At 40.6% G+C, this 23489-nt stretch overlaps 1 protein-coding gene across 1 annotated transcript; it reads left to right on the top strand.

The window, feature by feature from the left end:
• Positions 1 to 15277: 15277 nt before the first annotated feature.
• LOC145555771 (uncharacterized) lies at positions 15278 to 23243 on the top strand. Its single transcript, XM_081617493.1, has 2 exons — positions 15278 to 15652; positions 22790 to 23243. Exons 1-2 carry the CDS (start codon positions 15377 to 15379, stop codon positions 22913 to 22915), a joined length of 402 nt encoding a protein of 133 aa, XP_081473619.1. The 5' UTR covers positions 15278 to 15376; the 3' UTR covers positions 22916 to 23243.
• The last annotated feature ends 246 nt before the right edge of the window (positions 23244 to 23489 follow it).

Below are 23489 nucleotides of genomic sequence, written 5' to 3' on the forward strand. Positions count from 1 at the left end.
TTGGTTAAATTTAAAGCTGCCAACAATAACTCCAACAGTGGCTGGAAAGGAAAGAAGAACGACAATCCTTCTTCTTCCAAAACCGCCCACTCAAATAATGTTAGCACCTTTAATCTAGGAGAAGTCCTCGCCATGAACAATCAAGGACAAAAGAAACATTTAGGAGGAACTTCACTCCTATTGGCATGAATTATGACACCGCATTTGATCGATTAAATGCAAAAGGTCTTATAACTCCCATTGGACCATTTGGGGATCCACCAGTTGAGAAGAGGTCGGCTAACTGGAACCCCAACGCACATTGCAAATATCACCAAGGTAGGGGCCATTCTACTGAAAGTTGTTGGAAGCTTAAGGAAGCTATCCAAGACCTAATTGACAATAACAAACTGTCGTTGCCCCCTGCCAGTAAGAAGCCAAGTATTGACAATGCACCTCTAGCTCATACTTTGGCTATCTCCGATGAAGAAAGCGAAGTTGACCCCTCATCTCTCATTAAGCCTGTCAAAGCAACCAATGTCGAAGAAGGAGAAGAAGAGATCTTTTTCGATGTCAGAGATAACCTTCCAGAACCAGCAAACAAGACATACAATTGCTCACACTGTTTATGAGGGAGACATCGCAACTATTACGTGAAACTCTCAAAGTTGTGAACGAACTTCACAAGAAATATGATGAACTTCCATGTCCAAAGGAAGAACCTAAAAGAGAATTCACACCAGTGAAAACGACTTATGAGGCAAAGTATTTTCCCTTACAAATTACCGAAAAACCCAAAAAGAGCAATAGAGTTTACACTCCAATTGGGATCCCATATGCACAAATGTTCGAAATGCTCTCCGAGAGTGGCAAGGTCAAACCTCTCGAACCGAGACCATTTGAATCATTAAAAAGGACAGATAGATATTACTGTCAGTACCATCAGTCAGGGGGGCACACCATAGAAAACTGCTTCAAATTCAAGGATTTGGTGTAGAAAATGATTGATGAAAAGGAGTTAATCCAAGTTCAACAAGAAGAGGACATAACTGTTAATGGAGTATGGGACAGTGATGAAGAAGATGTCTACCTAAAGGACATAGTAGGACCTTCACCTTCTATATCATACACCACAGACGACATTTGGGCTGAAGAAGATTCTTCAATAGACATCCTCACAAGATCCGGGAGAATGCAACCTCCCGTTTCAACACAACCTATGCCTACTGTACAACAAGTTCCCATACCTATCATCGAAGACAACGACATCGTTAAACAGTTTAAGAAGACAAAAGTTGAGATGAATGTATGGAAGCTCCTGGCAACATCTCGAGAACATAGGTTGGCTGTAATGAATGCCTTGGATAAAATCGGGATAGATTCTGACACCACTCCTGAGGGACTAGCTAACTTCCTCACAAGTGACCTCCCTAGTCCGATTAATCTAATCACCTTCTCTGATAAATATTTACCCCCAGAAGGTGACAAACACTACAAGGCGTTAAACCTCACGGTAGTCTGCAAAAGGATGAATGTTCCCATGACTCTTGTAGACAATGGATCAGCTATCAATGTCTGTCCACTTAGGACTGCGAGGATGCTCGGCATAAGGGATGAGGATTTAACTCCGTCCACACAAGGAATAAGAGCTTACGATAATACTCGCCGTCAAGCTCTTGGCAAAATAACCCTAAATGTGACGGCAGGAGCAATAGAACATGCTACTACTTTTCAAGTGGTAGACATCAAAGCCTCATTCAATCTGTTGTTAGGACGCCCTTGGCTCCATGATCTAAAGGCCGTCCCTTCATCTCTCCACCAACAAGTGAAAGCCATAGTTGGAGGAATTTCAATCACTATTGACGCTTCGCCGATGAGAATCAAATCAATAGAAAATCCTATCATCAATGTGGAGCACGACGAAGATGACGAAGACCTAGACCTATGGGGCTTTAACGAAGAAGTCTCCTTAATCCAAGAGGATGAAAGGGAATCTCTTTGCCACGACCCCCATTCCAACATGATTATCAACACTATGCTGAAGAAACAAGGACACTTCCCTGGGATGACCTTAGGAAAGAAGAAGGAGATAGCAAAATCGATAGAGTCACCGGGCCTCCCTAAACTAGATACTTTCGGACTTGGTTTCGAACCGACTCGGAAAGATCTCAAGCGAGCCCAGGACAAGTTGAAAGCACATAGGGACGCTCGCATTCAAAAGAAAGCAATTCCAATGGATCAGTACCCTCTTACGCTTAATGGTCAGTTTATAAAAGAAGGAGAGGACTATCCATGCTATGAATTTCCCGAGCCATTTGTCGTAAATGGCATACGACAACTAGGATTCGAGATTTTCTTGGATTGCTACTTCACTAAAGAAATCCCAACTCCCGTCCGTAAGGAAAAAGCACCCCCATGCTTTGATTTTAACGTCATGGGATTACTGTTTGGGCGAGAAAAGAATGAGTCAGCTTATGAGGAAGATAACTCCTCACTCATTCAAACGGTCCTACAAAGCGAAAACTTCGACCCCTCGAAGCTAATTACTCCAGCCGAAGGATCATTGCAAGGGTGGCGCAAGACTATCAAGGTGGTTACTCCGAGTGGAAGGAAGATATCAATCACGACAGGGCAAGGGCCGATGTCCGAAGAGTCGTCGGAGTCAGAGTCCGAGTCAGAGTCTTTCCCCTTAGAATTTTCTAAGTCTTTAGCAATAATGCCTCCCCTTCTGGTTTCTTCTCCTAGGATAGTTAGTGATCCAGTCCCTGAGGACATATCACTCTTTGATGTAATGATCTCAGAGTATAATAATACTTCTCATTCTCCTTACTTCTCGTGTTCTTCCCTAACCCAAGATGACAAGCATTGCTTAGCCAACGATGAAAAAGATAAAGAAATTATTAAAGCAATGGAAACACTTGAAAAGAAAACACCAGTAATTGAAGAGACTGAAACAGTCGACATCTCAAATGACTCAACTCATAGAAGAGAAGTTAAAATCGGACTAACGTTGAATAAACAAGAAAGAACCGATTTAATTAACTTACTTAAAGAATTTATCGATGTATTCGCTTGGTCATATGAAGATATGCCAGGCATTAACAGAGAAATAGCTTAACACACTATACCATTAATCCCAGGAATGAAACCTGTGAAACAAAAGTTGCGTCGAATGAAACCCGACGTAGCACTTAAAATAAAAGAAGAAGTTCAAAAACAAATAACTGCAGGTTTCATCAAGGTATCCTAATACCCCGAATGGGTCGCCAACGTCGTCCCAGTTCCAAAGAAAGACGGAAGGGTAAGGATGTGTGTCGACTATCGAGATCTAAATAAGGCAAGTCCAAAGGACGACTTCCCTTTGCCACACATCGATATTCTGGTAGACAACACGACAAATCACGCGCTTCTCTCATTCATGGACGGATATGCAGGGTACAATCAGATTCTCATGGCAGAAGAAGACATGGAGAAAACAACCTTTATCACACCGTGGGGCACTTACTGTTACACGGTAATGCCATTTGGGTTGAAAAACGCAGGTGCTACTTACCAACGTGCAGCAACTGCCTTACTCCACGACATGATGCACAAAGAAGTCGAAGTATATGTCGACGACATGATTGTGAAATCAAAGGATCGTCCAGGCCATCAAGTAGCCTTAAGGAAATTTTTCGAAAGGCTAAGAAAATATAATATGAGGTTGAATCCATCAAAATGTGCTTTTGGAGTCACCTCGGGTAAGCTCTTGGGATACGTCATAAGCTCTAGAGGAATAGAGGTAGATCCAACCAAGATTAAAGCAATCATGTCGATGCCACCGCCCAAGACCGAGAAACAGATTCGAGGATTTATTGGCCGGTTGCAATACATAAGTAGGTTCATATCAAAACTGACAACGATACGTGAACCAATCTTCAAAAAGCTCAAAAAGAATGTACCAGTAATATAGGATGATGAGTGTCAAAAAGCCTTTGGCAGGATCAAAGCCTATCTAGCAAATCCTCCCGTATTAGCGCCAGCACTTCCCGGAATACCTCTTAGGTTATACTTGACGGTTACCAAAGAGACAATGGGAGCCATGCTAGCACAAGAGGTAGAAAGAAAAGAGAATGCAATCTATTACCTAAGTAAGAAGATGCTCGAATACGAAACACGCTATACACTGCTCGAGAAATTGTGCCTGGCTTTGGTGTGGGCCACAACTAAGTTGAGACATTACATGTTGGTACATACTGTTTTCGTAGTATCCCGATTGGATCCACTCAAATATTTGTTCGAGAAATCAACACTCAATGGACGTATTTCAAGATGGATAGTCAACTTAGCCCAGTTTGATGTGCGGTTCATGCCACAAAAAGCTATAAAAGGATCTGTGGTGTCAGACTTTCTGGCAGACTTGCCAATAGAAGACTCGACACCAATACAAGACAATGAATTTCCAGATGAAGATTTGATGGTCACCGAAGATGATACTTGGACCTTGTATTTCGACGGAGCCTCAAACCAAAAGGGATGTGGCGTCGGAGTGCTACTAGTATCACCTAAAGAAGAACACGTCCCAATCTCAATAAAGCTTGATTTCGACGTTACCAACAACGCTGCTGAATATGAAGCATGTGTGGTAGGCCTTGAAACAGCCCTGGCATTGGGAGTAAAGAAGCTAAGGATATTCGGAGATTCTTCTTTGATTATCAATCAGATATCTAAAAGGTGGAAAGTAAGGAGTGAAAGCCTAGCCCCTTACCAAACTTATCTGGAAACTCTTACCGATCAGTTAGAGAAGGTAGAATACACATATCTACCTAGAGAAGAAAACCAATTTGCTAATGCCTTGGCAAGATTGGCCTCAATGGTTAGGATTCCCACGGAAATCGAGCAAATGCCTCTAACTATCGAAAAAAGGCACAAACCAGCATATATACAGGCTATAGAAGATGACGACTCAGTTCAAGACGAAGAAGAAGAACAAGAAGAAGAACCATGGTACACGGACATACTCAACTATGTCACCAATGGAGAATACCCTCCTCATGCTGACAAAAGAGCAAAGCGAGCATTGAGACTTTTGGCTTCTCAATATGTACTCATAGACAACGAGTTACATAAAAGGGTACCTAAAGGTCGAGCTCTCTTGTGCGTAGGAAAGGTGGATGCACAAAGAATAATGAGAATAGTTCACGAAGGAATCTGTGGAACTCATGTAAATGGCAAAATGTTAGTCCAGAAAATAATGCGAGAAGGGTATTATTGGACTACAATGAATAGGGACTGCCATCAATACGTGAAAAGATGCCCTAAGTGTCAAATTTATGCCAATTTACAACATGTTCCTCCATCTTTGCTCTACACATCACCATGGCCATTCTCTACATGGGGAATTGACATAATTGGCAAAATCACTCCCCCAGGGACAGGAGGCCACGAATTTATTCTAGTAGCAATTGATTACTTTACGAAGTGGGTCGAAGCGCAATCATACGCTAAACTCACTGCAAAACATGTAGCACTCTTTATCGAGAGAAATATCATTTGTCGATATGGAGTCCCACATGAAATGATAAGTGACAATGGAACTCACTTTCAAGCCGAATGTGAAGAATTGCTACATAAATATGGTATCCAACACCATCATTTGTCCCCTTATAGACCTCAAGCAAACGGAGCAGTCGAGGCAGCTAATAAGAATCTAAAGACTATCATCGAGAAAATGACAGAAAATTATAAGGATTGGCCTGACAAGCTCCACTTCGCACTGTCGGGTTATCGCACGTCAATCCGTACATCAACGGGAAATACACCATTTTCTTTAGTATACGGAATGGATGCCGTACAACCTGTCGAACTAGAAATACCATCTCTACGCATTGCACTAGAGAGTAAACTTGATGAAGTTGAATGGACTAGGACAAGATATGAAGAATTGATCCTACTCGACGAAAAGCGACTAGAAGCTCTACATCACACTCAGTGCTATCAAACTCGTATGGATAGACATTTTAATAAGAAGGTCAAGACAAGAAATATTAAAGTAGGAGATTTGGTATTAAAAGCACTAAGGAAAAATGTTTTAGATCCAAGGGGAAAGTTTAGACCTAATTGGTCTGGCCCCTACATTGTCAAAACAATCCTGTCAGGTGGTGCAGCAAAACTAACTGATATGGATGGCAATGAATTCCCAAACATGACCAATCTTGACCAACTTAAAAGATACTACCCATAATTGCTTGAGTAGGACACTCAAGAGAGCTACGTTCGGCCTGATTCCTTAGGAAAGGATACGTAGGCAACCCTTTACGGGTGCGACCACTTTATTTTTTGACATCTCCGCGTTCCAGAATCAACTAAAATACAACACAAAGTCGGCAAATTATTGGCGTCGCAGAACAGAGTCTGGTGCCAGCCAGAAGCCATTAGCGCCTGCCGATGGTATTGGCCAGACCTCAATAGCTGGCGCCAAACTAAAATTACTGGCGCCAATTCAGCAATAAAATCTGGGCGAATTTCGGTGTTTTTGGAAAATTTTCGACTTCCGTACTCGAAGAATTTCTGGAAAATTAATTTTTTTCGATTTTCATTGCTTTAATAAAATAAATTTAAAGTAACAATTTAATTGAAAGCTGAAATTTCATTAATAAAATAAAATTACATTGTTAATGGAATTTAAATAAGGCTGAAATAAATTAACTTTAAATAAAAATTAACAATCTAATAAATCTAAAGCTAAGCAATGTTTTTAATCTTTCTTTTCCTTTTTAGCTCTTTTCCAATTCTTTTCTATTTCCTCCTCTTCATCCATTACTTTAGCTAGTAGGCATCCTTTAGAGGACCTACATTCAATTTTGGAATAGATTGTCTCCCCTTCAGCTAGCACCCCATGCTTCTTTTCCACCCAAGCCTTTTTGTCCGTGGTGTTAGCTTTCCTTTTTCCTTTGTCTCTAGTAGTATTCTTCTTCCTAGGCATTGTAGGTGTTTTGAATTCAATTCTTGCACCTAAGCGTTCTTTGGCCGGTGTCACCCTGTCGCCTAGACGATTCTTCACATCGGTTCTACCCTGATCAATTGAAGATTTCTTCAGCAACCACTTCTTTACATCGTTAGGTAAAGAAAGGGGAACCTTTTGGGTAATCACTTCCCATAAAGGTCTAGCGCTCCAGTAAGTGTCGAATATATCTACTTCTTGAGATACGGGGTACTCATAGGGAGGACGAAGATCCCCGGAAGGAATATTTTGAAGCAAGCCGTATTGTTTTTTTACCCTGCAGGGATAATAATATGTTACACGAGACAAGCTTGGGAGACGGCAGAAAGGTTGCTTGTTAACACCAACCATCCTTTCTATTTTCCACCATGTGATGACCCACTTGATAGCAAAATCACGTGATTCAAAGACTTTTCTCCACCCATGGCGCCCAATTTTAGGGATGCGTTTCTTCCTTCTCACAAAGCAACTGGGAGTATATTTTTCGATGTCATCCGGAGGGCTAATTAACCCTAGCCTTTCCATTAGCCACATCTGTAAAAATTGCAATGCAAATAAATTATTATTACAATACAAAAATATATTTTTTGATTTCTGTAATTAAAAATATTATTTTTCTACCTGTAATAAAATTGGAGAGCCGCGAAGAGGCGCTTTTGGGTCCCTTTTCAAATCATCTAGACTAATCATAGTCTCTCCAACTATCAATGGCATTGGATTTCTCCCTGATTCAATTTGTTCTAGTACAGTGGTTATAATGGATTGACCCTCATTATTTTTACCACTACTAAGACAATATTGATTGAGCATGCAAAATAAGAACGCCCTTCTTCTATATATATGAAAAGATTCAGAAAGAGGTTTATCAAAATAATGGCGTGCGAATTCTTTCAAATTAACTATGTTGCCATCTACTATTTTTGACAAATCCCTTTCCTTCAAATTAAAGAATCGCTCAAAATCCTTATAATAGTATGCATCTACTCTAGGGATTACTACGAGGTCTATTGCAGGGAAGCCTAAAATAGCACCAAATTCCTCTGGCAAAGGGCTAATTTCATCATACCCTATTCTAAAACAATGTGTATCGATATTCCAAAATTCTAAAGCGGTATGTATGAAGTCTATGTCTAAATCTACCCCTTTGATGCCATAAATTCCCCCCAAGTGAAATAAATCTAATTCTTTTCTTTCTCTAACATTAAAAGATCGACACGATTCATGAGTGTATTGGGTGAAGGTTTTAGTGGCTAAAGACATGATTATTATTTTTTCTAATGAGGAGAATAATTTTTTCACTGGAATTATGAGAAGAATCGGCTGAGCAGGGGGCTATTTATGTACAAATTGCCAAGTCATCAGGGCAGCCGCGCGTGCTCAGTTTGCGTTTTTGATATTAAACTTGAGTCAGTTAATGACTTTATTGCCCCGTTTAATTTTTTCTAAATATCCTTTCTATCTTTTTTCTTAATTAATTAAATATAGCAATTATTTTTAATTAATTTTATTTCTTTTTTTGGATTTTATATTAATTTTCAAAAAAACCAGCATTTTTTCCGTTTTCTTTGCCTTTTTATTTTTTCTTTTTGGGGGAGAGAGTCGGATAATATCCTCCATCAATAATAAAAATGACGGAATTTTTGCGCAAAATTGGTATCACACTTCCCTTGCACACACTAACATACACTAACATAATAATAAACAATAAAATGAATATACAATAACATAAAAATACAAATGTGTCTAAATAATGAGTCAAAGGCAAAAGTTCTATAAAGAAGTCAAAATAAAATACATATACAGAAACAGACTACGGCGCCGGAGGACGTAGGCCCATCATGCCGTAAAACTACGCCGTACGAGGAGTCACCTCTCCACCAGCTCCAGTCTCCGTAGGAGGAGGAAGACTCAAGACAGGACCGCTCCAGCCAAGATCAACTTGAGGCTGAGACCGCGGAGGCTGCTGCGATGACGAGCCAACCTCGTACATCCCACCACCTCTAAAAGCCGAGGTAGCCTCTCCTACCGGTGCAGCAGGAGCACCCTCAGAAGAAGATCCTGAGCCCTCAGCAACGTCGGCCCGAGCAGCCTCGGAACGACCACCTCTACCTCCTGACGAAGTACGACGACGTCTCGAGCTAGACCTCGCCGGATCTCTCCGCCCCTCAGGTCTCGTACGGGTGTGAGAAGCGATGGGCTGACCCTGCAAAAAGAATTAAATCAGAAACAAGGAAAAACTGAAGCCATAATACAGAAATAACAAGTGAAGAAAGGTTACCTCTCGGACAACGTCGTCCCGACAACAGGTAGCCGCGTTCCTCATCCGGACGAGCTGGCTCCGGAAGGCATCTATGCATCGTGCCATAGCCGAAACCACCTCGCGTGAGAACTGTCAGAAAAATAAGTCAGTGAAAATACATGATAAATGAATACAAAATTCTGAATTAAAACTAGGCTTACACTAGTCTGGTGGCGAGGAATCGACCGCTCCACGAAGCGCTCGCCCTCGGGAGCCGGAGAAATCATCTCCTCGATCGGCCCGTATACCCCCTGGTAGTGAATGGACATACGGGGCGGCACAAACTCAGTGGGACCATCCTGATAAAACGGAAAGAAATCAGTAAGGTATTATTTGGGGGCTGCTTAGCGAAAAATAAAAAGCTAAGACTCTTACCCTCACATCCTCACCCGGTACAGGGGCTGGAGCTAATAAAGGTAGTAGCTCCTCAGCGTAACACCGCCCAAGGATCACATGGGACCGCCAGAGGGAACCAGATCCCTCGGCCATGCTCGACAACTGTCTCTCGTCGAACATATGACGTGGCGGAGGAACAGGAACGACGAAAACATCAGAAGAGTGTTGTCTAGCAACTCTCTCTCCTAAATACACAACCGCTCCGTAGGTCCCCAGAAAATAGCGACGCTAAGCAGAGTACTGTGCGACTAATCCAGGGACTGTCCAACCGCCCCACGGTTGGTATACTACCTCAGGTCCCTATAAAAGCACCAATCAGGCAAGAACATGTCTAAAACACCACAGAAGAGCAAGATAAACACTAAAAGTCGTACCGAGATGATCTGGCTCCGGACGCGTGCAGTAGACATGTCCACATGATGGCCGCCCCAAAAGGCGCTCACCGGATATCCCCTCGGCGATGGTCTCGCCGGCGCAACGGAAGGAAAGTACTCGTAGAACCAGATCTACAAAAAGTTAAAAGCGTGAGTAAAGGCTAACTAATATGTAGGGCTAAACTTTATAGGGAATAATGTTTACCTCTACGACCTTCCAGAAAGCAGACAAAGCGACATTCGTCCTAAAGGACCGGTGACGACACGAGTCCCTCAGCGCACGAACGAAATCAGCGTAGGCCAAGCTGGCCCAGTCATAAGTCCCGATCCGCTGGAGATCACGGACAGCAGGGAGGTAGTAAAGCAATGCCCTACTACCCTTGTCAGGGGAGAATGTCCCTGACAATAACATCAGCACAAAGATGCGCACCCGCTGCTCTCGGGTGGTCGCATCATCATCAAGAGCCGCTGCCAGCGTCGAGCGGCGAATCCCTCTAGCACTGAACCGAGTCGCTTCGACCTCAGCTCGGGCCCGAATAGCAATCGGCCCCAACAACTCCTCGACCTCTGAAGAAAAGACGTCGATCCCACCGTCGAACGGCAGCGGCACAGAAGTGAACTCCAGTCCTGTGATGAGACTGAAGTCTTTAGGGGTGACCATCATCTCGCCCCAGGGAAAATGGAAAGTGTTGGTGGTGTCCCAGAAGAACTCCACCAAAGCGCGTACTACGTGGTGACCCCCGCTGGAGGCGACCATAGCCTCGGAGGTCTCGAACAGAGTAACTAGCCTGCAGGACTCCCATAGGAGTCTCATCTCACGATCTCTGGCGATGTGCATCCTGTACAAATCCCCTAGACCATCACAGCCAGAGTTGTGATGCTGTGTCCTCCCAGGCTCGGTTCCCCGTCTCACCCTCTCAGAAATGTGGTGGACAGGGGCAAAGAACAAAGTCTGTTCGTCCCACTCCGGGAGCCGACCAAGCGAAGTGGACGGCGTGACGTCGTCCTCCACGGGCTCATGCTCCCGTTTAGTGTTTCGGGACCGTGAACCTGAGCCTCGTTGTCTAGCCATGCTACATTGTGCAGAATCATAATAAATTAAGGTTCTATAGTATCTAAGGTTCGCCTAACCGCATGATACTATGTTCGCAAAAACAGAGTACGTAGTACTAAAACAGAGCACAAATTCAAATTGAGCATGACAGTATTTTTTCAAGCAATCAAACAATTTCTTGCAACACTATAGTGATTATTGTGGCAAATTGAGCGAGAGTTGCTAGCAAAAACGTCAAGAACAAACCACATTGTTCTTCACGACCTTAAGAGGTCCAACAATGGCAGATTGCTCATTTCTTCACCAAATTGAGTCAAACAAGTCTCAAATCACTCCCAAGGCAATATATAAGCATAAACAAGCAATTTCATGGCATGAAACTTGATAAACAAAGCAAATTGAGCATCATAGAATTCGAATTTCCATAAAATTCGTGAATAAACATGCCAAGAATTCATAAGAACCGGTGTGAGTTTGAGGAAAACTTACATAGATCGAGAAAATAGATGAAAACAGCTTTGATTTGCAACAAATTTGAGCAAATTCGGTTGAAAATCGAGCAAGCAATGAGCAATTGAAATTTCGGACTTCTTTCGAGTAGTTTCGCGACGAACAGAGCAGCAAATGAAGAGGAAACGGGAATTTAAAGAAAACCCCGTGCTGGCGCCAGTCCCTAGGCATTGGCGTCGCAAAATGGGATTGGCACCTGGCGCCAACATCAGCGCCTGGCGCTAACACCAAATGGCTGGCGCTGATGGTTTTTCAGCGACGCCAAAGCACCCAGCCACTTGTTGGGGTTGTGCTAGCTTTCTGCAATATAGTTTTGGGCTCCTTGGTACGCCAGTTAGCCCCTCTAAGCAATTTGACATGATTAAGTAATTGGCTTGATAACGTAAAGTGATCGACCTCATAAAAGATCGTCTCACTTAGCTTAAAGCGCCTAAGCATTGGCTCATTAGCAAAGAGCACCGACATATAAGTTCAAGAGCAAAAAGCACCGACATACAGGTTCAAAGCAAAAGAGCGCCGACGTACAGGCATAGCGGAGGCAAAGTTCAGGAGAACTTTTAAAGATCGACAGGCGTGGATCTTCGGTAATTTCCTTTGGAAAATTATCGTATCAATGCAACTGAGAATTATTTCAAGAGAAATAATTTTCGATAGTATTCCCTTGGACGTGGGATATTATCAATGCGGATGAGAATTATTTCAAGAGAAATAATTTTCGATAGTGTTCCCTTGGACGTGGAATATTATCAATGCGGATGGAGATTGTTTCGAGAGAAATAATCTTCGATGATGTTCCCTTGGACGTGGAATGTTATCATAACGGGGAGGATAGTTTCAGGCGAAGCGATCTTCTAATTTGGAAGCGGTTACGGGCGTAGCAGTTTTCAAGCGGGATGGCATTCTCTAGCTTGTAGGAGGTCATCAAAACAATCGGTTACTTTCAGAGACGTGTGCTCGACAGTGCAAGATACGCGTTTCTTAACTCTTCTATCTGTTTAACTAATGCTAGTTTTGCAGGTATCGGCGTTACAAGATTGATTTAGGATCGCAGAACGTTCTGAATCATTCTCCGTCCCTATCGTTACTTTGACTTTCGTTTTCGAAACTCGCGTTTCTCCAAACTCAGTCAAAGTGGGGGCTTTTGTAGACACTCATTTGTGTCTCCCCAAAACCAAACCCGGTGATGAGTATCTTTCACGTCGAATCATAATCGAATGAAACGAAAGTGTGGAAAGGTCTAGTGTTGCGGAAAGTTTTATTTCTTTTCTCTTCTCCCTGTTTTGGAAAACTTTATTTTAAGAAAACAGCCAATCCAGTTTGGTTGGTCCATGATATGGGTCCAATAGTGGTGTAGTTGGATGGGGCTTGCAAAGACCTTTCCAACGATATATTATAAGCCCAATTCCGATGAATATTGAGGAAGTTATGTCCAATTTACTAAACTGGGCCCGGTTTGAGCTTTATGCACCGCCCAATGATCTAGGGGAGGGCCTAATGTGATTTATCATTCCTAATGCAATTAGGAATGGTTTTAGTCTTCTAGAATCTTCTAGAAGGTACTTTTCATTCCTAATTCAATTAGCATTGATAAGTTGACTTTTCAGAGTTTTAATCAACATCAAATAGCATTTTCGAAGGAATTATATTATTTTATCTTCCAGTACGGGAAATTTATCAGATTTTCAAAAACGCGTTGAAATCCAGTTTGGCGTCCAACCCCAGGCCTTGGCGCCTGGAACCAGGCTTGGCGCCAGGCGCCTGGCGCTAGCCACTGGTGCCTGGCGCTAGCTAGCCAGGGTTGGCGCCAATCCTGTTTTGCGATCGTCATACTCTGTTTTGTAAATTATCTTTTTTGGTTGATTTTCTCTATAAATATCGTATTAAAAACTCCGTTTTCATTGACCAATTCACCAATTCTCTCATTCTCAAGTATTCTTTAGCATTTAATTCTTTCTTGTTTTTCATACAAAATTCCGCATTCACAAGATCTAGAAACACCTAGCCATATTCGAAGTTGCCTTCGCCCTAGACGTGAAAGGTTTTAATTTCTGAGGGTTTGGTCCCAAATCTCTCTTTTAATTATTTAATTTAATTGTTTTGATTATTATTTTTTCCTTGAAGTTACTAACGTGTGTACTTTGTTATTAGAAAGAGGTACGAGGCATCAAAGTAAGTACTTTAATTGATTAATTGATTTATGATGTAGATATCATGTTTATATTGTTATTATGATATTCCTAGTATCATGTCTAGGGTATTTTTAATATTAAATATGATTGCTATGATGCCTTTTATTCTCTTCCTAATATTTATGATTGTTAGTATTATGTTAGGGTTAAAGATTTGATTTTTATTGCTTAGTGACATGTTAGGGTTTGTTATTAATCTTGTTAGTATCATGCCTAGGATCTTGCTATTTTTATTATGCTTAACATGAACATGATTGTGATTATAATTGTTATAATTTATGATGATTATGAATATTATTATTATTATTATTTTGATGATGATTATTATTATTATCATGATTATTATTACGTTGCTTGTTGCTTATTATTTATTGCTTGATCACTTTTTATTGCGTGTTAAAGGGAATTTGGTACTTGTAATCACGCTTAATAAAATAATTAATAATCTTGTTAGGGTTAATTGTGATTATAAATTCAAGTGATCGCCAATAATAGTTTATTTGTGCATTAAATTCAACCAACATAGATTAAACAGGTTTAGGGTTAATCCTATTGATTGCATGTTAGTCAGAAAGCGCACATGAATACGAGCAGAATAAAGTAGAGGCCTATTATTAGGGCAGGTTCAATCTCTTTTAGGTTGGATTTGTACCTTCATCCCCGAACCCTTATTTGGTTCATGACCTTATGGAGTTGGCGATCTCTTGGATCGTTAAGGGGTGTAACCTTCGTCCTATGAACGGTTTACAAGTTCCTTAAAAACTTGTTGGCGACTCTTTTGCTCTATCTTCTTCCCTTTTGGACGCCACCGTACTTTAGTGTATGATCACAGTGGGGTTCGAGCTAGTGGGATTTAAAGGCTTGAAATTATTCCCTACAGCTACTAAAAATAAATAAATAAATAAAGGGGCTTCTATTGGAAAGCCCCAATCTTTATTTTCTTTTAAACTTTTTGTTTCTTAGGTTACAATAATTTCTCCCTCGAATGTAAGGGTTTATCTCCTTCGAAAGTCGAAGTTTTTTCGATCTCCTTCGAAGTAGAAGATTTTTCGGACTTTTTCGAAAGACAATGTTTTATTTGTGTTTAATTTGGTCTACGGTTGTGCGGGGTTACTATTGATTATGGCTCGAATTCGGGTTACGGAATCCGCACAAGAATTTACTTTCTTACAAAATTGAGAAGCGGCGACGGATCCATTCAAAAAGTTGTATGAGACAACGGATCGAGAACGTGCCGAATTGTTATATTTACGTATTTAGATTGTTAGCTCTTCTTCGATTAATTCTTGTATGATTTTGTTAAATTCATTTCATTATCATTAACCACCAATTGTAAATGCCGTATTTCTTTCCAAAAAAAAAAAAAAAAAAAAAAAAAATGCGGTTATATTTGATAAGTATACGAGTAACACTTATTAAAACACGAAAGGGGTATAATGTGCACACATACCCAAAAAAAAACATTATTGATAGTATCCATCAACGCACACACCCCGGCATACAAAGAATTTCCCTTCACTCCATTTTGAAACCGCTACTATCCTGTTTCCTGTACATAACAGACACCATATCTATTTATCTATCCACTCAAAAATGGCAGCTTTCCCTACTATTCCCTCTAAATCTCTCTCTTCCTCACATCATCAGCCACTTCATGTCGCTTTTCCGACATCTCTCCGACCGTCGCTAGTTCGATTTTCCGGCGAATTAGACCGCCGGCGAATGAGAGGCGTCAGTGTTGTTGCTCGCGCTGGCCCAACTACCACTCAGTTCATCTTTGCTTTCGTCTTCCCATTCTCTCTTCTCGCCATTACTGTCTTCACTGCTTTTCGAATTGGTGATAGACTTGACCAGAAATTCCTTGAGGAGGTATATAATTTTAGTAATTTATATGTTGTACAATTTTTGTATGTTAAATATGCTGAATTCTGGCTTTTTATGCATTTTTTGTAGTGTTAATTTGTTTCTAGGAAATGGGTTTATGGTATAATTAAGTGGGGTTTTTGTCAAATTAACTCAAGATCTCAAATTCTCATTCTTCCTCAATGTGTACATATAGGTTACAATATATTCCTAATTATCTTGGACTTAGAAATAATATCAAATCAAATATTAACATAAAAGATAACTAAGGAATCCTAACAAATATTTCCTAAATATTATCTTTCCATAACTATAATATTATCTCAACATCCCCCCTCAAGATGGAGCATGGAGATCTCGAATGCCCATCTTGCGAAGAATAAACTCAAATTGTGCCTTTCCCAATGCTTTCGTGAAAATATCTGCTAACTGTAACTTCGTAGACACATATGACGGACATATGAGACCCTCTTGAATTGCATCTCTAATAAAATGACAATCAACTTCAATATGCTTGGTTCGCTCGTGAAAAACTGGATTATTAGCAATATGTAGAGCTGACTGACTATCACAGAAAACTTTCATCCCTTGCTTGTGTTCAACCCCTAAATCTCGAAGCATTCTCTTCAACCACTTCAACTCACATGTCACGCCCGTGATTGCCCGATACTCTGCTTCTGACGAACTTGTAGCCACCGTAGGTTGTTTCTTGGTCTTCCACGACACAGGAGAGAAACCAAGCAACACAAACCAACCAGTCAAAGATCGTCTAGTCAATGGACAACCTGCCCAATCTGAGTCACACCATCCTTCTAATTGCAAAGCACTATCAGATCGAAGAAGAATACCTTGGCCCGGGCACTTCTTTAGATAACGAACTACTCTCAAAGCTGCTTCCCAATGCAATTCTGTCGGAGATCGCATAAACTGAGAAAGGATATGCACTGAATATGCCAAGTCTGGTCTAGTCACAACCAGATATATTAGACGTCCTACCAGACGCCTATATTTCTCAACATCTGCGAACTCTTTCCCCCCTGAAACTGCTAGCTTATGATTCTGCTCCATCGGAAAGTCTGCAGGTTTAGCACCTAACAATCCTGTCTCTGAAATAATATCCAAGGCATACTTTCTCTGACAAACATAAAATCCATGTTTGCTACGGGCTACTTCTAGTCCCAAAAAATATTTCACGGCCCCTAGATCTTTCATTTTAAAACATTCACACAAATATGCTTTAAAGCTTTCCAACGCAAACTTACTGTTACAAGCAATAATCATGTCATCCACATAAACTAACACATTCAATTGTAATTTACCTTTCGTCAAAGTAAACAACGAATAGTCGTTATATGATTGCTTGAAACCATATTTTTTAAGAGCCACGGACAATTTCTTGAACCAACACCTAGGCGCCTGTTTTAGCCCGTACAATGATTTATTCATTTTGCACACCTTTTCTGAATTGTTTTTCTGAAACCCGGGGGGAACTTTCATGTAAATCTCCTCCTCCAACTCTCCATGTAGAAAGGCATTGTGTACATCCATTTGATGCACTTCCCATTCCTTCACCGCTGCTACAGCCAGAAAAGTACGAACTGTAGACATCTTTGCCACCGGAGCGAACGTCTCATTGTAGTCGATGCCTTCCTCTTGATGATTTCCAAGAATAACCAAACGAGCTTTCAATCGAATCAGTTTGCCTTCTTCATCTCTCTTCTCAGTGTAAACCCACTTGCTTCCAAGTGCTCTCTTCCCTTCTGGAAGTGTCTCCAAGGTCCACGTACCTTGATCTTCTAAGGCCTTAATCTCGGATGCCATTGCTTCTCTCCACCCTTCATGTTTCATTGCCTCTTTAAAGGTTCTCGGAATCCGTGCCTCTGTCACTGCAGCAATATAATTTCTATGTTTCTCGGAAAACCGATCATAATTAACAAAATAGGTTATAGGATAAGGAGTACCTGAGGAAGATGATTCCGCGGATGACAACGATGGGACTTTATTTTTCCGAATAGTATGCATGACACAATCACGAAGCTTTGTTGAAGGAAATTTTACCCGTTTTCCTCGACCCAACTCCTCTTCATATTTATCTTGGGAGTGCAAAATTTCTGTACGGGAAGCTTCCCCTTGCTGCTGGTCAGTGTACTCCGCAACCATGTTGCGGTCTTCCCCACTACTCCGCAACCTGGTCGCGGAGTGCTCTGCCACCTCTGTGTCGAGCTGCTGTTGCGGGCTGCAGTCACTCCCAACACTCGATGCATCCCTCCTCTGCTGCGGGCTCTGCATATGCCCAGCAGGGATGGTGCTGGTCTGCTGCTGGTCACGACCAGCCCCTGCTGTGCTGGGGTGTTGGGGCTGCTCACAGCCAGCACTCGATGGACCCCCATTGGGTGCTCCATCTCCATCTCCTTCGACACCTACAACCTCTTCATCCGCCCCACGTAAGTCACCCATGTTCCATTCTTCAAATTCATCGAATTCATCAACATTACCAACACCAATCATCTCCTCTCCTACTCTCAACTTCGAATTTTCACCCAATTGCTCAACATAAGGAAATACATGCTCATGAAATTTTACGTCCCTAGACACAAAGTACTCCCTCGTCTCTAAATCAAACAATTGCCACCCCTTCTTTCCATACGGATAACCTAAAAATACGCATTTTCTACTCCGAGACTCAAATTTATCTCCCTTACTTCTTTGATTATGTGCATAACACAAACATCCAAACACACGAATCAACTCATAAGAAGGAATTTTGCCAAACAACATTTCATATGGAGTTTTATTACCAAGTAGTGGACTAGGAGTACGATTAATCAAATAACAAGCCGTCAAAACACACTCCCCCCAATATTTAATTGGCAATCCACCTTGAAATCTCAATGCCCGTGCCACATTCAAAATATGTTGGTGTTTTCTCTCTACTCTCCCATTTTGTTGAGGGGTACCCACACAAGAAGACTCAAAAATAATCCCGTTTTTGACAAAATATTCCTTTAGATGATTAAATTCGGTTCCATTATCACTCCGAACCACCTTTATATCTCTATTAAATTGACGTTTAATCAAGGCAATAAAATTGAGAAAATGAAATTCAACTTCAGTTTTATTGCTAATCAAATAAATCCAAACGCCCCTAGAATAATCATCTACAATTGTCAAAAAAATATTTAGCACCACACGAAGAGGGAACTTTGTAAGGCCCCCACAAGTCTGTATGAACTAGATCAAACAAACTACTAGCCTTATTTTCACTAATAGGAAAACTATCTCTAGATTGTTTTGCTCGAGGGCATACATCACACATTATTATTTTTTCTAATTGAGTTACTCACAGGCGGAAGTAATCTCAAAACTTTTTCCGACGGATGACCCATGCGTTGATGCCAAAGATCGACCTCACAATCCACTGTTAGCACCTTTACTTGCGGCACACCTCGGAAAAAATAAAGTCCATTGTCTCGTTCACCCACGCCAATCACCATCCTCGTCGACTGGTCCTGAATAACACAAATTTTGTTAGTAAATTGTATTGTACATCTTGACTCATCACTTAATTGAGTAACAGAAATTAAGTTACAATTCAAATTTGGTACAAATAAAACATTATCAATAACAAGACCACCATCTAGTGTAACCGAACCCAATTGATTCGCGTTCACCGTTTGACCATCCGGCAATCCTACCGGACAATTTTGAATTGTTTTAATGTTTCTCATAATTGACAAATCATTCGTTACATGATTAGAGGCTCCGGTATCTACGATCCACGGGACTTTTGTCTTACCTTCTAAGCGAGACTTAGATTTATTACTCAATAATTCAATAATTTGTTGAGCTTGGTCAGAGGTCACACCCACGAGGCCTTGCGTAGAAGATGATTGATTACTACTTGCTGCACTATTGTTGTTCACGCCACCTTGTACAGCATTGGCGCGATGTGTAGTGTTCGTAGAGGCATTATTACGCCCCCCACTAGCACCACCACGGCCACCACCTCTTCCCCCACGAGCACCTCTGCCACGGCCCCTTCCACCTTTGCGATTCTCGTCCCACCATTCGGGAAACCCGATCAATTGGTAACATCCCTCTTTGTCATGTCCTTCCCGATTGCAGTGGGTGCAAAAGGGTCTGTCACCATCGCTTGACTTAGCACGCGAGTCTACTTTAAACGCCATAACTTTCTCCTTAACCTTTCCATCCTTAGACCGAAGTCTTTCCGTATTTATCACCGCTTGATACGCATTGTCCACATGAGGCAGAGGATTTTGCGCCAACAACTGAGCTCGAATTGCCTCATATGGATCATCTAGGCCAATCAAAAAATAATGTAGGTAATCTTCATCTCTAATATCACCTACTTGCTTGGCAATATTACATGTACACTGCCCACAAGAACACTTCGGAACTCGAGAATATTGTAGCAGCTCCGTCCATATTTTAGATAAGCGTCCAAAATACTCCGTCACCGACTCCGTGGACGTCTGCTTACACTCTCCTAAAGAGTTCTTCAACTGACAAACTCTAGTACCACTAACAACACAATAACGTTGCTGTAAGTGTACCCATAATTCCCTCACATAGTCATAGTCTCCAATGGTAGATCGTAACGAATCATCCAATGTATTACTAATCCAAGAAACAAGCATGGAGTTGACTGCTATCCAGTGTTTCCTCTGTGAAGAATCGGCAGCAGGCTCCTTGATCGAGCCATCCACAAACCCAAACTTCCACTTAGCAATCAACGCTCTACGCATAGCCTTAGACCACTCATCATAATTCTCACCTCGTAGCTTAATTGGGGTTATGATAATTCCGGGATGATCACTCGATCCCAGGTGATATTCGTGATCCACAGGGGGCGGTGGTGGCGGAACATCATCATCCTTCGCCATCACCGATTAATTTAACGAGAGAAAAAAATTTTATGGATTTTTAAACCTTAGCTCTAGATACCATGTCAAATTAACTCAAGATCTCAAATTCTCATTCTTCCTCAATGTGTACATATAGGTTACAATATATTCCTAATTATCTTGGACTTAGAAATAATATCAAATCAAATATTAACATAAAAGATAACTAAGGAATCCTAACAAATATTTCCTAAATATTATCTTTCCATAACTATAATATTATCTCAACAGTTTTTGAGTTTTTGGGTTGTGGTTGATAGATATATTTAGATGAAATTTTATAGCAAATTGTTGTTTTTTTTTACAAAAGGTATGTTTATGTGATGTAGATGGGATTTGATCTTAGGACTTTGGTACCTACTCCCGAGACTTTAATCGACTAAGCTAGTTCGCAAATTCTTAATTTCCATGTTGACCATACAATTTTGGACTTCATGACACCAGGTTGCTGTATTGAACTGTTGATGGGTCTGATTAAGTCCTCAGTGGCTTTGTTGAAGTAGTGGAGTGAAAAAATTAAGGGGGAGAGTTGCAATCTTTGATATCTGTACTATGGAGTATTCACTGTGTAGATTATTTCGCTACAAAATAGTCATAGATGTTTTAATAGAGAAAGTAAAACGAATCAAGGCGAGGAGAAAGGTGTTTTTGATGTTGGTCTTGCTTGCATAATACAACATATCTTCATTGAGGTGTTAGGGCCTCTTCTCTTCGGCTTAATTTCAGTTCAGTTTAGCTCCATTCAGATTAGTTCAGTTCCTAATTTCCTTCTCTCATAAACAATCCAATTCAGTTCAATTCAGTTTAGTTCAGCTCCAATCACTTCAGTTCACTCCAGCTCAGTTCAGTAAATCAGAAAAGGCCCTTAGTACATAGTGTTTTCTGCTTTGCAACTGGCAGTATCTAGTTACTTGGTCCATATTGGTCTCTTGCTAATTTCTGGTCAATTTTATAAGGGTACCATAACAGATTAAACTTCTTCGTAATATAATAAAAAAACCTGGAAAAGGGTTCTTTGTGGCTATGGAAACGAGGGGGTTGGGTGTATATACATGGTTGGGTAAAGATGAATTTGAAGTAGTGGTTCGCCTGATTATTTGATAGCATTTTGATAGATTAGCATGCAAAACTGTTGAAGAAGTAGCACTATTCTAGTGCTAAAAATGTAGGTGAGGGTTTTGCATGTTGGGTTATAACTTATAAGTGACCAGTAACACTATTCTAGTCATATCATTCTGTACCAAGTTATCTTGGAAAAATGATTGCTTATCTTGATAAAAAGTGGTTGTTAAAAAGTGTTGTGTTTTAACAAAATAAATTTGGCTCGGGAGAAGTCGATACCGGGAGCCTAATGCCTTCTCTTGATTGCATGGACCTATAGAGCTACAACTACGATGGAATATTTGAGGAATGTGATGAAACAATTAGAATTAAGTTGAGGGTAAGTAGAATTTCGTGATATGTATCATTGTATCTTTACTTACTAGGTAGAGCTGGGGGAAAAAAACAGAATTCTTTGTAAAAGCTCTGTTACGAGAACTTGGGATGAAAAAATGGGTCTCGAGGATGAAAAAGTGGGGATTGATGATTGGCAGTTGACGTGATTGGGTTTTTGCTACGTAAAAACTAAAAATAAAAACTGCTAGAACTGCTAAACTAAGACCATCATTTGCATTGATTTATACAGTGTGTTGGAAGAACAGCTGACTGTGGCTTACTTTGCATAATGATGTTAAGTGTTGTTCAGTTCTTGCTGTAAAAGACAGCAAAGTTGCAAGTTGAAATAATTTAGAGAAACCTGCTTAAATCAGCTGATTGTGATTACAAGACAGAATACAAATATTTTCCTTGTGATTTTGCATTGACTAGCTCAGAGTCCATGGATATCACCCCTTCTTTATACATAGAAAGTTGTCATTTTATGCATTGTATGCTCCAAGCCCTAGTTTTCCTACTAGAGGTATATTTCCTAAATATGAACTATGAAGCATGTTGGATATCTAGTGGCTTCTGATGTCCGTTCTTACCATTTTTAGAGAAATAAAAGCAAGACATTGGAATCAAGTACAATTGTCATGGAAAGTTGGAAACTCTACTGATAGTTGATGTATATTCTTTTATGTGGCTCTTGTAGTCAATGATGATATTGTGATTTTGGTGACTTGTCCTGTAATCCTGTTAGCATTCTAATTTGTTCCTAATTGTGCATGTGTGACAGCTTGCCATGAATGAAGCAATTAGAGAAGCAGAGGAAGAGATCGATGATGCCTCTGAAGTAGTCATCCCTAAGAAAGAGGAACCTGCACTTTCCCGAGCTCGCAATAGGCCGAAGCGTGAAGTTTGAATTCCAACATTCTACTTGGGATTGCTATTACATATTTTTAGGGTAGATCTTATTTAGGCATCTTCACCACTGTAATTGCTCCAATCTTTCATGAGATGAACTGAATACACCTCAGTTTGTATAGCTATATCAGTATAGTGGCTACTACAATGATGAATGCAATAGTTATTGTAGAAGTGGTGGAATCCATAGAGGAGTTGCCTTTGTTTTGAAAGAAAGTTACCAACTGAAACTTCCTTTTTCTCTCAAAATATTGAGGGACCATGATAGTCCAAACCTGCTAGCTGAGCGCGCAGATTACAATTACCTGTTCATTTACAGGTCGATATATGTGTAATTGTGTATACTAATATAGAAATTCCATTTTAATCATCATCTATACAATTCATTTATCTACCCTTAACTTTTCCAAATTCTGTTGAATCTTCATCTACAAAATACTCTTCATCCTATTTTTTTGGGTAACATAATGAAAATTGGTGATGTACAACTAGTATCTGAATATAATCATGGCAGTTAAGATTGCAGTTAATGCAGTATATGAAATTATGAATTACTCAAACTTCACCCCTAA

This window comes from Chenopodium album, chromosome 8 (assembly GCF_948465745.1).
Source record: "Chenopodium album chromosome 8, dcCheAlbu1.1, whole genome shotgun sequence".
Classification (NCBI taxonomy): Eukaryota; Viridiplantae; Streptophyta; class Magnoliopsida; order Caryophyllales; family Amaranthaceae; genus Chenopodium; species Chenopodium album.

Coding starts and splice junctions, on each gene's coding strand:
- LOC145555771 (XM_081617493.1), top strand. CDS start 15,377: ATGGCAGCTTTCCCTACTATTCCCTCTAAATCTCTCTCTTCCTCACAT. Junction 15,653..22,789: donor ACCAGAAATTCCTTGAGGAG/GTATATAATTTT, acceptor CATGTGTGACAG/CTTGCCATGAATGAAGCAAT.